Source organism: Barbatula barbatula (genome assembly GCF_947034865.1).
Source record: "Barbatula barbatula genome assembly, chromosome: 9".
In the NCBI taxonomy this organism is placed as follows: Eukaryota; Metazoa; Chordata; class Actinopteri; order Cypriniformes; family Nemacheilidae; genus Barbatula; species Barbatula barbatula.
Window position 1 is genome coordinate 3,846,223 of NC_136772.1, and position 16,216 is coordinate 3,862,438.

The 16,216-nt window shown below is 37.4% G+C and overlaps 1 protein-coding gene across 1 annotated transcript in view; it reads left to right on the forward strand.

Annotated features, from left to right (window-relative positions):
* The window catches only part of ttn.1 (titin, tandem duplicate 1), a 127,583-nt gene that overhangs the window by 19,017 nt on the left and 92,350 nt on the right, over positions 1–16,216 (forward strand). Inside the window, exons 39-60 of the mRNA XM_079464582.1 lie at positions 34–3,756; positions 4,149–4,427; positions 5,363–5,635; positions 9,217–9,501; positions 10,225–10,515; positions 10,827–11,114; positions 11,299–11,409; positions 11,503–11,776; positions 11,861–12,044; positions 12,146–12,226; positions 12,331–12,598; positions 12,976–13,185; positions 13,274–13,351; positions 13,440–13,466; positions 13,633–13,689; positions 13,792–13,836; positions 14,080–14,139; positions 14,559–14,630; positions 14,964–15,038; positions 15,227–15,307; positions 15,598–15,831; positions 16,029–16,124. Coding sequence (XP_079320708.1) covers positions 34–3,756; positions 4,149–4,427; positions 5,363–5,635; positions 9,217–9,501; positions 10,225–10,515; positions 10,827–11,114; positions 11,299–11,409; positions 11,503–11,776; positions 11,861–12,044; positions 12,146–12,226; positions 12,331–12,598; positions 12,976–13,185; positions 13,274–13,351; positions 13,440–13,466; positions 13,633–13,689; positions 13,792–13,836; positions 14,080–14,139; positions 14,559–14,630; positions 14,964–15,038; positions 15,227–15,307; positions 15,598–15,831; positions 16,029–16,124 — 7,092 coding nt within the window. The remainder of the gene's footprint in view (positions 1–33; positions 3,757–4,148; positions 4,428–5,362; positions 5,636–9,216; positions 9,502–10,224; positions 10,516–10,826; positions 11,115–11,298; positions 11,410–11,502; positions 11,777–11,860; positions 12,045–12,145; positions 12,227–12,330; positions 12,599–12,975; positions 13,186–13,273; positions 13,352–13,439; positions 13,467–13,632; positions 13,690–13,791; positions 13,837–14,079; positions 14,140–14,558; positions 14,631–14,963; positions 15,039–15,226; positions 15,308–15,597; positions 15,832–16,028; positions 16,125–16,216) is intronic.

Here is a 16,216-nt window from a genome sequence, read left to right on the forward strand (position 1 = left end):
TGAAATAACTGTATGGAACCATTTTTTGTTCAGCATTTTCTACCTCTACTATATCAACTGAGGAGGACTCTTACACAACAAGTCTTCTTTTAAAAGAACAAAGCAAAACATTTGAACTTCAGCCAGCACCTAAAGTATTATTAGAGGATAAGCAAGAAAAGCCAGTCTTTGTAACCAAATTCTCATCGGCAATCGCAACTGTTGGAAACAACGCAAAATTTACTGTGCAGGTGTCTGGATTTCCCAAACCAGATATTCAGTGGTACCACGATGGCCAGTTGATAAAATCCTCATCTGTTTATACATTTATCAATGAGAAAGAAAAACATACTCTTGTCATATCCAAGGTTACAAAGGAGTTGGAGGGAGAGTATTCTTGCACAGCCAGCAACCGATTTGGAAAGTCAACGTATTCTTCCTATCTTTATGTAAAAGTGCAAGACTCCAAAAAGCAAGAAGAGACTCTTGAGCAGCCTCCATATTTTGTCAAAGCAATTGAAGCTGTGCGGTGTAAAGTTGGGGGTCATGCTCTCTTTGAATACACAGTTGCAGGGACCTCACTTCCTGATGTTCAATGGTACAAAGGTGTCATTCATATGCAACCTAGTAAGTACTGTATCATTGTAAACAATACAGATGGCTCAGGCTATTTAAAGATAATGGGTACTCAACAAAGCGACAGTGGCCTTTATACTTGCAGGGCATCTAATCCCCTCGGAGAAACATCCTGTAGTGCTGAACTCATTGTATTGTTAGAGACAGTTTTACCATCACTTCCCCAAGAGCAAACAACCACACAGAAGCAGAGAAGTTACAAAGTTCTTACTACCCAACAAGCCACTGAATCTCGTTTGTTGAGCGTTAGCCTCCCCGAACAAGTCAGAGCTAGTCTTACAGAAGAACACCCGATGATTTACACCATTAGTACAGAGGATAGGCAAACTATTACAAGTGAACAGACAGATGTCTTGCATGCTTTAGATGTAACTGCAGCCACAGCACACGTGGATCAGATAACTCAGCAGGCTGTGGTGTTGCAATCTCACAACGTGCAGGAAGGAGTAACGGTTACCCCTGCCCAACCAAAGCCAGTGGTGGCAACTCCTCTAAAAGAGCTCCGCATGGCTGCAATGACCTCCACTGTTCAAGAAGGCCAAGGCTTTACCGAGCAGCACTGCGATGATATTTTTAGTCCAGAGGTGAAAGAGCTTGAGCCGAGCCTTCAGGGGTCTTTAAAACACATGTCTGCTGTTTCAGAGAGTCCTACACCATTTACCATAGTAAAAGCTGAGACTATTAAAATGCAAACAGAGGAGATGCATACAACATCAGAGCCAAAGATAGTTTTTAGCAGTGCACAAGTTGAAACTAAATTGCCAATTCTTAAAGAGGAATACAGACAAATTCAAAGTCCTGAGGAGGAAAGAAGCTACAGGGTTACTGAAGGGGTTAAGTTACTATATTCCACAATATCATCTGAGAATGTAACACTTGCAGAGGCTCATACTTCAGAGTTGTCATCTGTAGAGTCCACTGAATGTTTAGCAGAAAAGGAACAATTCAAACCAGTGCTTACGTCTGTAAGTGAGACCAAGCTCACTCTTTTAAAGGAGAACCCCTTTGAAATCCATAGACCAGTTGAGGAAAGTGCTCAGCTTTCTAAAGATTCACTAGTAAAGTCAGCTCTGATTTCTGAAGAAAAGATCGAGCTTCAAGCCGACCAAACAACTAGAATTCCAGTTACAGAGGATCCAATTTCACTCCATTCACAGAAAGAAGAAAATGAGGTGCTTCATTTACAACTGATCAGTGACCAACATACTCTTCAATTTGAGGGCAAATTTACCAGTGAGAAACCAGAAATCGAGAAAGCTGATGAAAATAAAATCCTGGTTGTCTTGCATGCAGTGTCTTCGGAGGAACAGAAAACTATTTCTTGTGAACAGTTGTCACAGTTTGCATCTACAGATAGTTCAGTGCTCGTAAAGCCTAAGATAGAGTGTCCAACTGGACTACATCTTTATTCTGTACAGTCAGAAGTTACTTTACATAAAGAATGCTTACTTTCAGTTGAAGAGCTAGAAAGACAGACAGCCACCCAAAGACAAGAAAAAGCCCTGAGGCATGTAGCTACTAAAGAAGAGAAATTGGAATTTACTGCAGATTATACCAAAGATCTAGACCTGACAGTAGAAGGGTTCAAGGTTAAGCACAAAACAGAACCTAGACCCTTGAACGTTCTTCAGGTTGTCTCGCAGCCTGTGCCTCTTTCAAAAGAAAGCCTGATAACCAGTGATGTCAAGCAGCAATGTGCACTTGTGCAGAAAGAGGAGTGCTGGGACAACATGCATGCAGCGTCTGTCTCTGAATGTCATTCTTTAGAGGAGGGTCTTGCACACAGTTTCAAAGGAGTTGAGAAGTTTACTTGTGGAACTGGTGTAGAGCCTAGAGTACCAGTTCAGTCTTTACACATAGAGGAGAAAGACATATCAACAGAAAGTTGTGTTGCCCTGGAGGCTGCCCAGCAAGACTTTGCCGTTCAGATTCAAGAAGGTCAGTCTGTAAGACAGTCCGTAATAATGGAGGAAAAACACACTCTGATGGGTGAAAAGTCTCAGAGTATTACCAGATCAAAGGCTACACAAATACACATTACAACTCACCCAACAGAACCTGTTTTAATAACTGAAGTGCAAGAAAGCAAGACTCTTCCAAAGGAACTCACCTTTGTTATTCCTGCACCGAAAGTATACAGTTTGGACATAAAACAACAGTTGAAAACCACACTTCTGTCCGCCGTGTCTTGTGATCAAACGTTAATTTTGGCAGATGTAGTTGGAAGTTTAGAAGCTGTAGTAGTGAGGGAGGTCAAAGTGTGTCAGGAACCAAAGTATGCAATGTTTACATATTTAGTTACGTCAACAGGTCCTCCCTTAGAAATCACAATTGCCTTTGAGGGTCAATACCCTCAGATGGCTGTTCTTAAAAATGAGCTTCTTGCTGCCTTCTACTCTATACTTCATCAAGAGCAACCTGTCTTGAGTTCTGAACAGCCAGGCCCCATGCCACTTGACCGACCTGACCAATTGCAGGTTAGCAGAGCTTCTTCAGCTCCATTGTTGTCTTCAGTTTCAACAGAAAATGTTGAAGCCTTTGAAACATCTAAACAGCAGTCTGCTGCTCTGCAAACAGAAGAAGTCTCTTTCCAAATAACATTGGCTGAAAAGCAAGCTGATATTCAGGAATCAAAGCATCTTGTGGCTCCGAAAGCTGCAGAATCCAAAATGGAGATCCAAAGTATTACGAAGACTGAAAGCAAAGAAATTCAGTACAAGTCAGTCAAATGTTATGATAGAGATGTTGAGGGTATTACAATTGGGGCTTCTATGGATATCCACATTCAAGCAGATAAAAGACAGGAGTTTATAACAGAGGATATTTTGGTAAAAGAAACATCAAAGCAACAGAAGACAAAAGAAGTCTTGTTTGAGATGCCATTAAAAGACGTTACTGTGGAGGAAAATAACAAAGTTGCGTTGTCTGTTAGAATAAAGCATGTTAAAAGGGTTAACTGGCTTCTTAATAGAATATTGATCAAATCTGGCAAGGAGTTCAAATGTTTGAAGGACAATGACACATACACACTAGTCATCTACAAAGTTACCAAGGAGAAACATGAAGGTGAATATACCTGCGAGGCTGTGAGTGAAGCTGGCAAGACGTCATCGTCATCAAGGCTCACTGTGGTCTCAAGAGGTTGGACCTTTGTGGATATTTTTTCATCTTAGATGAGATATCTCATTCTTAACAGTTGAACCATCACTTATTAACCAGCGGACACCTGCAACATTGTCATCACGTCACCATTTCACCATTATTTTATAAATGCATACATTACGTGTGCTAAACTCTACCACCTTCGTATAATATAATAGCACTTTTTCCATCTTCTAAGCTCTTCTAAGACCATGTCATGTGTGGTTCTTCATCACTCCTTTGCTAACAAAATGACATTATTTTTTTCCTAGTCACCCCAGGACCATTTCCTCTATCCATTTCTCATGCATTCACTTAGAACTCAAAGCAGACTTAATGTTTGTGTCAGTGTATTTATTTTTCATATTTCTTTGTATTATTTTAACCTTCAGTGCCTCCAGTTTTCAAGAGGAAGACAATTGACATGGATAGCAACATTGGCAGCCCAGTGAAGTTTGAGTGTGAGATTGAAGACGCACCCAATGTGACCTTCAAGTGGTTTAAGTCTGACTCAGAAATCAAACAGGGTGACAAATACAGGATCATCAGCAAGCTTAGCACCTCATCCTTGGAGCTTCTGAACCCAACAAAGGCAGACGCAGGAGAATACAGCTGCCGTGTCTCCAACAAGCACGGTAGCGAGAGCTGCACTGCTAACCTGAAAATCACAGGTGAGTCAACATTTGTTTTTATATGCTTTGCTTTCCGTAATCTAGAAGACTGACATGGCTTTTCTTTACAGTGAACACACCGCTAAAACCTGATAAATGTGTTTATTGTTGAAATCAAGCGTGCTCTCAAAAACCATGCAATATATGATGCATACAATAATTTTTAAATTAAGAAGATGATAAAAGGGGTTAAGGTCTTTAGATGGGTTGATGTGAAAAAATATCTTCTATATCATAAGATGTTAAGATACTTACTTAAGATTATTTTTTCTGAAAATTATAATTAACGTAAACAATGTCCTACAACTCTTTATATTTGCAATACATGTTATTGTAAATAAAATTTTCCCTTTCACCGTTTCACGGTGTGATGTAGACAAGCTCAGATTTATTGATCTTTACTTGAGTGCAAATCAATTCATATCTATGAGGCGTACTGGATAAAAATCACAAGGAAATAATGATTCATAACATTTTGGGTTTGCAAAGATTGCCAATAACAAAAAATAGTTCAAGTGGCTTTGCTCAAAATGTTGGTCCAGTAATTTGAGACGGACCAAGGTAAGTATTGTGTTGTGTCCCAAGCAATTCTTGTTCTGTGTTAGTTGGTTTGTAATGTGTTGTACAAATGTGTTTGTTGAAAAGGTACTGATTATAAAAATGCTGGTTATTCAGCATGTCTCTTGAGGTTTAATATGTCATATTTTAGTAATAAACTCAAAGAGTTATAAAGGAATCTTGTGAGAGCTAGCCACAGTATAAGGCGGTAGTTAAAAATGAAGCTTATTGTTAGGGTAGCAATTTTAGGTTGACAACAACATTCTTGACGGTTCTTATCAAGCAGACTTGAGGAATAGATTATCAACTCAATCAGAACCATTGATAGAAACAGCGGTTTATGGTTTTGATGAAATCCATTTAATTTTTATTCTCAGAATCCCCCTCCATCACAAAAGAATTACCAATGCTGGATGTAGTGGAGACCTGTGCTTTATTTGGAAGTGAGCTCATTGGTACTGCCGCATTTGAAATGAACGTGTTGAAGAGTAAGAGATTTGTCACTTCAGACAAAACGCATAGTATTTTTGAAGATTTAATTGAACATTTGGACAAGCGTCCCTTTGAAAGTTCAGATGTTGGGGAGTACCAATGTTGCTTGTCAAATGAAGTTGGGAAAATCGTCTCAAAATCAGTTGGTATGATAAGAGGTCAGTATGCTTGAGAAAGATGAGAAGAATCGTTTCTGCAGGTTCCAAGCTCTAACAGGTGTGCTACTAACATGCAGCGCAGGCTATAACGGCAAGCTAAAACTCTTAACAATGCTTCAGACAATTCAGCTGCTGCTCTTGCTGCCATGACATATTTTGATCAAGCTTAATTCTTAAAAGTTGACCTGCAATATCAACATAATGTGAATATGAAAACACCAGTGCAGCATAGAAAGGCAATTGATTATGATGAATATATACAGCTATTTACATTATTTTAATTGTTTCACATAACGTAGTGGAAACATCAAGATCTAAAAAGATAGAAAATCTATAAATCCTTAAGTTTTAGTGTTGTATTATCCAAATATTTTGCATTGAAACTGCATTGAGGTGTCAACATCTCTTTATTTTTATTTTTATTAATATTATCTCTTTGTCGTGGCTTTGACCATGGATTGATACAAAAAGATTCTTTGGTTCAGAAGCCTTCTTTACATTCTTTCAGCATTTAAGAATGATGTAGGTAAACTTGTGTGGAATTGAGGTGGTAGCCTTTATTTCTTCTACTTTTTCTGTGGATAAAAGTTCCTTGTTTTACTTGTTGCGGTTGTATTTGGTAATGAACAATGAATATTTTAAAATATAGCAACTTATATGGTGAGATATATTTGGTGGTAGAGTGTCTTCACATAACATGTGTTTGGTGCTCATTGTTTAGTTTAGTGTGTTCACCTGTTTTGGATTCTTGTTCTCATTGTTGTGGTTGTTTGTTTTTCCTTGTTATGGAATAATGAATATCTTGAACCTGACTGTGGTTGCGGGAAGATTTGCATAGAAATCATTAATTTGATCTTGGGAACCCATGTGGCATTGCTAGAACATTATGAAGAATCAACACTTTGGATCTTTTGAAGATATTCTTGTTTGAGTCAGACCCCCATGTCGTTGTAAGGAACCACCCCCATTTTATATGATGACCACAAGGTGAAGCGGAAGAGAAATCAAGTGTTTGGAAGAAACTGAAAAAATCTTGGAAGTAAAAAGTGCAGCAGAAAAAAGAAACACATCTTTCTCCTGTGGAAGGATATTTTGCAGACAATGCAGCTGTCTTACATTTACATTTACACAAGTCTTGGAGATTTTTTCGGATATCAATATTCTTAACTATTTTTAACATTCCTACAAGAAGATATTAGTCACTGTGTTAAAATGGATTTCAGTTGTCCTGATATTTATTATTATTTAAATAATTAAAGTTGTATCTTGACTGCTTACCAATGTTCTAATGCAACAGTCAGCTTCTTTTTAAATAAAAAAATTCCCATTTATAGCGATATAAACCATAGATATACTGTTCCTCACAGAACCAGAGCCTGTCCGCTTTGTGAAGAAACTGAGCGACATTTCCATCCCAATGAGCCAAATGCTGAGACTTGAATGTACATTCGCCGGATCCCAGAAAATCTTTGTCACTTGGTACAAAGATGGCAAACAGCTCTACGCATCCTATCGATACAACACCAAAGTGACAAAGAACTCTTGTGTCTTGGAATGTTTACATTCGTGTACGGCGGAAACCACCGGATCATACTCTTGTGAGGTCTCAAATGTATATGGAACAGACATTTGTCATGCTAATGTGACCGCAGTAACAGGTTCGTAAATTTGCATCATGCCCAGTTGATGCATGTCTCTAGGAAGGATGGAATTGTCTTGCGTCTGGTTTTAAATGAGGAGCATTGTTTGGAGTGGTCAAAGTGATATTTCAACAGTGCGTACCTGTATGTATATTAATGGGATAGATGATCACACCATAAATCTTTTCCTTGCACTTCTGCAATCCCAAAGTTGTTTGACTTTCCTCTGCGGAAAAGAAGATATTTTGAAGAAGTCTGGGACATTGTCTTCAACTGTATGGAACAATGCAAATCAAACTTTTTATGCTCCAAAAAAAGACATGAAGACATAAATTCATAACTTTTTCTGCAACTATTCAATCGCTTTTCTTTATGAATAGAGTAAAATGCAAGATGTTTTTCACAACAATTTTGTGTGATAATTTTTTTAATAATATGTCATTGCAAACCTCTGTATGCTTTAAGTCAGTGGTTCTCAAACTGTACAGATCAAGTATCACCTTTAATAAAATTAGTTGTGTGAAGTTCCACCTAATGACCGCCATAGAAAATCACACGAATAAACACTAATAGTAGAGCTGTGAATTTTTTTCTTTACACCTCGTCCTCCAATTCTAATGTATTATTAATTATACAAACGCTTTTTTATTTTCAAGCTGTTTTTAAACTGAATAACATTTTTCAAGTTAGTTAGCAGTAACAGTGGACACAAAACACTTTTCTGTAGAGAACTGTAAACAGGGTTCTGTAAATTATTTTTATGGGGGATATATTAACTTTATGCAGACGTGGAGAAAGGCTGCAAACCTATATTAAAACAAACAATGTGGAAATAATATTTAACACAGAAGATAAATAAATATACGTAAACCTAAAGAGAACAGCTTTGTATAACAAACAGGGACTCACACTTTACTGCAGTGGCTCTTGTCAAAGTGGCGTGTCAAATCTAAATCATAACACGCTCTTCATTGCTTTAACCTCGAGTAGATGCAGACGCGTGTTAAATTTGCGCTTTACAGAATTGAAAATAGCTTTAAACAGCTTCATTTGCACGCAGCTTATTGGAAAAGAGAGTGTGAGTGACTCACAAGCGCTGTCTTCACCCTGCTCTGTGTTTCTGCTGCCTTTCATGAGTTGCATTGACCAATGATAAATAAACGATAATTCATAAAACAATATTAAAATTTCACATATACTAAGATGTAGTCTGTATTTATCGATCATGTTGTAAACATTTGACATTGTATTTAAAACACAAAATGTAAAGAGTTTTAAATTTTCTGTCGTGTCAAATACCACCATGGGTTTCTTCAAGAACCACTAGGGGTACGCCTACCACAGTTTAAGAACCACTGCTTTAAGTCATTACAATATCAAAGAATCAAAATACTGTTTTTCGGAGTGTCTACTTCACCACAGCAAAAAAGATTCAGGAAAATACTTCAGGAAAGCTTCAAAGAATTATTAAATAGTACCGGACTCTTGTCTGCCTGTCTTTCAGACTTGCTTACCCATGGATTGAGTACCCATGCAAAATAGATAATTGATATTGCAGCGTTGAAGAGCATGTCATCTGTGATGCCGTCATTTTTTTGTTAGCAATCAATATGGGTGTGATGATGATATTTTGCACGTCCAATGTACTGGCTCTTGTTTTAATTCAAATCGGAATTGATGTGTGGTAAGCTTTAGGGGCTACACGGAGGAATGGCATGTGACTTTTTGCTTGTTTTGGGGCGAAAATGGTTTGACTCAAGTCAACTTTGAGTAGTAGAATCATTTTAAAGCCGCATTCCGCATGGGTGATGTTTTGGCTTTATACGTGCAGTTCTTGTTGTCGTACAGAAAGTAATTTGAATGGATCTGATGCTGTTCAGTTTGTGAAGAAGTTGACTTACATGGCTGTCCCAATTAATTTAGTTGATTTCTTCTTCTCAGAACCAGCCAGGTTTGAACAGAAGCTTAAAGATATAGAAATTGCCATGGACGAAAAGCTGAAGCTTGAGTGCACATTTACCGGAGCTCCAAAACTCTTTTTCACCTGGTACAAGGATGGCAAACAAGTCTATGCCTCTTATAGATACAACACCAAAGTTGCTGGAAACACTTGTACTTTGGAATGTCTACATGATTGCAACCAAGACACTCCTGGAAAATACTCTTGTGAGGTGTCCAACTCCTATGGAACTGATATCTGTCATGCCCAAGTAACCACAGTCTCCGGTTAGTATGAATTAAAGCATCTTAGCATTAGATGGAAGTCGATTTGAACGTGGAGTTGATTTAAGAGACCTACATAAGTTATTTGACTGGTTAGATGTTGTTGTACAGTTCAGCTACAGTGAGCATGTTTGAGTATTTCAATGAAAATCACTAGCATACAAAATAGCAAAGGATAGCCAGATGGTTTGACTTTAGATGTCTTTTAGAAACAGAATTTTTCCTCTTGAGTATATTATGAGCTTCAAAACAGCCCTGGTGAAATACGCATTACCAATCCAAAACATTTTGGATTAAAGCTAAAATGCTTAATGAATTGTACAGCTTACACAGTAGAAGATTAAACAAACCTTAAGTTGTCTAATAAGCACATTTTAATACTCTATAAAATCCTTTAGTGTGCTTCTCTGCTATCAACCTAAGAGGGCTTCTATCTTTTATTTATATAATTTGACTTCAGATGTTAGATCAGAGTAGGAGCACCGGAATATTGTGTCGTCAAAGAATCGGCAAAATCGTAAATGAAATAATCAAAATATCAAATGTGAATGAAATTGCACGCCTGGCTGTTCTGAACACAGTTGAGGCAGACGCTAGTCTTGCCATGCTAATAGAGAAACTGGTTGTTAAACAAATGTTCATTCCAACTGTTACATTGTTGCATGCATTTTGTATCTTGCATGTAACGTGAATGATTGTCGTGTGTGTAATGTGTTTCCTTTTCAGAACGTAAAATTCCACCAACCTTCACTAAGAAACCCTCAGATCAAGTTGAGGAAAGCGGCGGAAAATCAGTGAAGCTTGAGGGTCGAGTGTCTGGGTCACAGCCTCTGTCCGTAAGCTGGTACAAAGATAACGGAGAGATCTTCACCTCGGACATCTATGACATTTTCTTCAAAAGCAACGTGGCTGTGATGTGCATCAAAAATGCCAAAGCCATAGAAAGTGGTATTTACATGTGCACCGCTTCTAATGAAGCTGGCTCCGCCTCCTTCCAGGTGGAGGTTAAAATCACAGGTAGAAAGTTTTGTCTTTTGCATGATTTTACTTACAATTACATTATATTTGGTCATTAAGCAGACGCTTTTATCCAAAGCACCATACAGAGAGTTCAGAGAGCAATAAAGCGATATGTCATACAGAGGCAATGGTCGAATAGGTGCTTATAGCAAGTTACTAGTTTAAACGTAGTCTATCTTTCTATTTTTCTATTCTTGACGTGTTTCCATTTTGTATTATCTTGCTGGTAGTTTTCTTTCTGAGGAATTTTGTATTGAATACTGTAAACATATTTCATTAAAAGACTGTTTCCGTTTTTTAACATCTAGAACAAAAAGTGCCACCATCTTTTGACTTTCCCCTCAAACCTGTGACAATCAATGAGGAGGAAAGGCTAAACCTTAGCTGCCATGTCTGTGGCTCCTCTCCTCTGAATATTCAGTGGATGAAGGACAGAAGGGAAGTCCTATCCTCTGCTAACACCAAGATCACATTTTTGGATGGCACAGCCAACCTGGAGATAAACAAGGCCTCTAAAACAGATGCAGGAGACTATCTGTGCAAGGCAACAAATGATGCCGGAAGTGAATTCACCAAAGCTAAAGTCACAATCAAAGGTAACGACACATTCTTTATTCATTGTGCTGTAATATTTTATGTGTGATTTTGATCACCTTTTTAACCCATTTGTTTGCTATTCATTCTTGAGTAACTATGGATCAGTGCTTTTTGGATAAAATATTTGATTCGATTTGATAAAAAAATTCAATTTGATTAATTTCCGCTGCCTGTGTCAATCAGAAAAATCTGGCGCTGCACCAGTGCCAGCAGCCCCCACAGGACCTCAGACAGTTAAAAAACTGGACAACTTGTTCTTTATTGAGGAGCCCAAGAGCTTTCATATCATTGAGAGTAAGTTACCACTTTCCATTAAACAGTGTATGCAGTACATGCCATTTTGAGCATGTTAGATTTCATGACATCACATCATATTCTGGATTACAGAGGGCACAGCTACTTTCATTGCTAAAGTTGGTGGGGATCCCATTCCCAACGTGAAATGGATGAAGGGCAAATGGAGGCAGATGACTCACGGTGGTCGCATCAACATTCAGCAAAAGGGCCAAGAGGCCAAGCTGGAGATCAAAGAGGTGACCAAATCTGACTCCGGTCAGTACAGATGTGTTGCTTCAAACAAACATGGAGAAATTGAGTGCAGCACCGACTTGAATGTTGATGAGAAGAAAGAGTCTGGACCAGAGGTGGTCAAACTGAAGAAGTGAGTGTGGTATTTGGATGTATCTTATTTAGGGCTTTATTCTTGGAATGATTATAACATTGAACTCTCTTTTTCTGTGCTCAGGACTCCTTCAAAGCAGAAAAGTCCAAAAGAGGACAAAGACATTGACATTGTTGAGTTGCTTAGAAATGTAGACCCTAAAGAGTATGAGAAATACGCACGCATGTATGGAATCACAGATTACAGAGGTATCCTTCAAGCCATTGAGATACTGAAGAAGGAAAAAGAACAAGAAAGTGGAAGAATGGTAGATATTTTTCAAATCTTTATCTAAATAGGTTAAAACCTATGGGATACAAATACCCAACAAGTAGCTTTAATCAATGCCCATGTTTTTTTTTCAATCAGGGAAGTGAACTTGGGCGAGAATATGATGAAGATTTGGCAAAGCTTGTGTCTGATTTGCAGAGCAGAATGGAAAACATTGAAGTATGTTCCTTTCTTGAGCAGTAGTAGTTTTTCAGTGTAATATTAATATCACATTTGCACCAGCAACATAGTGATAAATTCAATGTTTCATTCAATTTTTGCAGCCTGTGACTCTAGTTAAAGACATCGAGGACCAGACAACGCAAGTTAACAAAGATGCAGTGCTTGAGTGTGAGATTAAAATCAACTATCCAGAGATTGCACTGTCTTGGTATAAAGATACAAAGAAGCTAGAAACTAGTGATAAATACAACGTTCAAATTGTGGGTGATCGTCACATCTTGAAGATCAAAAACTGTCAGAGCAGTGACCAGGGAAATTATCGGGTCGTTTGCGGGCCACATATATCCAGTGCAAGATTGACAGTAATGGGTAAGTCAACTTTATATATTTTTTAAATCAACAGTCTTTACTAAATGTGGAACTGTTCCTTTGCATTAATCTACTAGCTGATTTATATTGTACAGCACTTTTTTAAACTGCTATACAGGTTGCCCGCTCATAACCAAGTTTACCTCGCTTTGTCAAAAAAAATATTTATATGCTCTCCTACTTTCTGCCGAATGAATTAATTAAGCATTACTAACCTCTTTGATACTTTGACTGTTGCTCTTTTTATTCTTTAAACTTGTTTAGTCCAGTGTGTGTCAAAATGTCTGTATTCCTTTTTTTGCCTCTTTTTCCTTTTGAAATCCATGAAATGAATTTTAAGACAATTAATGATTCCAATCCTTTTATATTATTTGTAGCTGATCAAATTCAGTTCACCAAGCGCATTCAGAATATTGTGGTGAATGAACGGCAGTCGGCCACTTTTGAGTGCGAGTTGGCTTTTGACAATGCGGTCGTCACCTGGTATAAAGACGCATGGGAACTTAAAGAGAGCCCAAAATATACCTTCAGATGTGAAGGACGAAGACACTTTATGATCATCCGTAATGTAACATCTGAGGATGAAGGTGTGTATTTTAATGTAGTCACAGAATCTCAGTATAGAGTGAAAGAAGTTAAAAGTCCATTAAATTAACTTGACTGAAAATCTTTTAGGCGTGTACTCTGTGATTGCACGACTGGAGCCTGTCGGTGAAACTAAAAGCACAGCGGAGCTTTATCTGTCAGGCAAAGGTACAAACTTTATTGTAAAGGATCATCGCGCAGGTGTTAGTTAAGTAGAGCTTAGTCGAGAGTAAATATCTTTTACCTTCTTTTCCAGAAATTGAATTAAGAACACGTTCCTTTGGTAAGTAGTTGTCACATGTGGGATTTGAGGATTAACTGTTTTATACCCCCATTCCAACTAATTTCATTTCAAACTTGTGCAAACTATAAACAGAACTAATAAGATGAAAATATATTCTTTATTTTAATCAATCAAAGTAAATTAAAATTAATCTTAACATGTCCAGATGTTCCAGATACATCAATACAAATGCCTGATGTGTCATCTGTGATCAGTTTTAAGGGTAAGACAAGCAAAGTTAAACAAACAAATGAATAGAGGAAAGAAATATGTAGTGTTATAATGTACCTTCATTTATAATAATCAAGTTTCCTTCTGTGTAAAGATGAAACCTCTGAATGTCATTATGAAGAAAAATCTCAAATGACAGGTATTATTTAAAATAAAAATTATTTCTCTCTCTCGCTCTCTCTCTCCTTTTCATTCTTTCATTCTTTCTTTCTTTCTTTCTTTCTTTCTTTCTTTCTTTCTTTCTTTCTTTCTTTCTTTCTTTCTTTCTTTCTTTCTTTCTTTCTTTCTTTCTTTCTTTCTTTCTTTCTCATTTCTGAAGTGTCTTCTGAAATGTATTCCGTGTAATTCGAACTTTTAAAACTATTTTATTGTTGTATGATAGAGTATCAGAGCTGGACAGTCCAAGAGGAGAGTGTTACTTATAAATTTTCTTCACTGCAAGGTACAGTGGGGTTAATAGTCTTGGTGTCTTTATTTAAGAGCATAACAGTTTGCTCGTCTTGTTTATATTTTGTGTGTGTCTGTATGTGTGCGTTTGTTTTCGTCTTTGTCATCTCTTTGTCATCACTCATCTTCATTTTAATTCTTAAAAAAAATCATATTTACATTTTTATTTATTCATCTAGCACTTTTATATAAAGTGAATACAAAATGAGACAGCATTTTACATTCTGTCTATATGTTGTCAACCACAAAGCGTGTATAATTTTCCTGTTTTCGTTTTCATCACAGTCCATCAGTCTTTCAATCATTTAACACAAATCATTAACCTTTTTAATCATCAGGTGTTGCTGTGCTGTAACCTTTATAAGTTTAGAAGAATTTGAAAAGCTTAGCTAAAATGTTCTCGTATCTCTACAGAGGTGAAGAAACCCATCGAGGAGACCGTTACAAAGACTGTAGTGGAAAAGACAAAAGAGTTGCCAGAGAAAGGTATTCAATGAAAGCACTCTGTTTGTATTAGGGCTTTTTGATGCCAGATATCTTTTAACACCTGTTCACCAAGCCAACTGCTTTAGTGTTTCCTCAAACGAAACACATAACATGTGTTGTCCGTGCTGAACCAAAAACATCTTTGGTTCATCTAATATTGTATGTCATTGTGAATTTGTGTCCTTTGTATAATTACCATGTGTTACATTTTGCCGTCCATTTATGTTTTCTTGTAATGCTTTTGCAATCATGCTAAAAGCATGGACGCTTTGGCTACGTAAACATTGCATAAGCTTAGAAGGTTATATTCTAATAAAACTGATGTCTTTTAAGTCCTTGAAGTTATGAAGCACCCAGAAGAGACACCTGCTACGACCTTCGTACAGAGTACGCTGGTTCCCGAGAAAGGTATTTACATGGCATTGCTCCAGTCTAACCTTATTCTTCAGTTTTTCTGTGTTTAGTGTTTTCTACTAACAAATCAGTTTTTTGTATATTACCAGATGTGTCTGTAATTGTGCACTTGATGTACATGTGGTAATTTGTTTGGGAACACATAAATCATGACTGAATTGTATTGCCATCGTATTTCAAAGAACCTGAAGTCAAGAAACCAGTTGAGGAGAGAGTGACCTCTCTAAAAGTGACTGAACAAAAAGAACGACCCCCAGCCAAAGGTATTGTCAGCAATATGTGTGTTCAGAATGTTTATTGTCTAATATAAGTTCTCTATTCTATATGTTTCTTTCAAATGTTGTTTGTTATGAGTTTCAAATACATGTCTTATGTGAAACTGTTGTCTGCAGTTTACTCTTATGTTGTATATTCTTTTAAATATGTTCTTAATGTTTTGAAAGTATATTTCTCAATATACTGTCTATCTGTGATGCACACAGTCTTTAAAAGTCTTATGTTTGTGTTGTCAATATCCTTTTGGAAACTGATGTTATAAAACCTACTGCTGCAGAGCCTAAATCACAGGTGCTGGCAGAACCCAAAGAGACTCCAGGGGTTGTGGCTAAGCCTGAACCAAAACCTCAACCCAAGCCTGAGCCAAAAGTTATTCCACAGCCTGAGCCGAAAGCTGCACCAAAACCTGAGCCCAAGCCGGAACCAAAAGCTACACCAAAGCCTGAGACCAAACCCAGCACTGAAATTGAGCCTGAAGTTACAAAGAAAGTTGAAGCACCCTATGTTAAAGGTATTGTGTGTGATTATTGTGTTTTCAGTGTCTTGTTAGTGTCTATCTATATACATTGTGTTTGTCTTGTGAATGTGGTGCGTGGGTATTCCTTTAATCTTACAGTGCCTCTTGTTCAATTTAGGATAACATAGTCCCCTTTGCTTTATATTTTTGGGTTCACGACATGCCACTCTGTTTTTGTTATTCTTTAAAAGCTCCAGAAGCTCCTAAAAAGCCAGAATCTGTACCTCAACCAACCTTAGCTATTAAAAAAGATGAGGCTTCAAAGCCGGACACTACTCAAATTAAAGGTAAAAAACTATAATTTTGTATAGTGCTTGTGGGTTATCTTAAACCTGTGTCATTTGTGTTTGTTGTTTTGTCACCAAATCTGGTGCTCTTG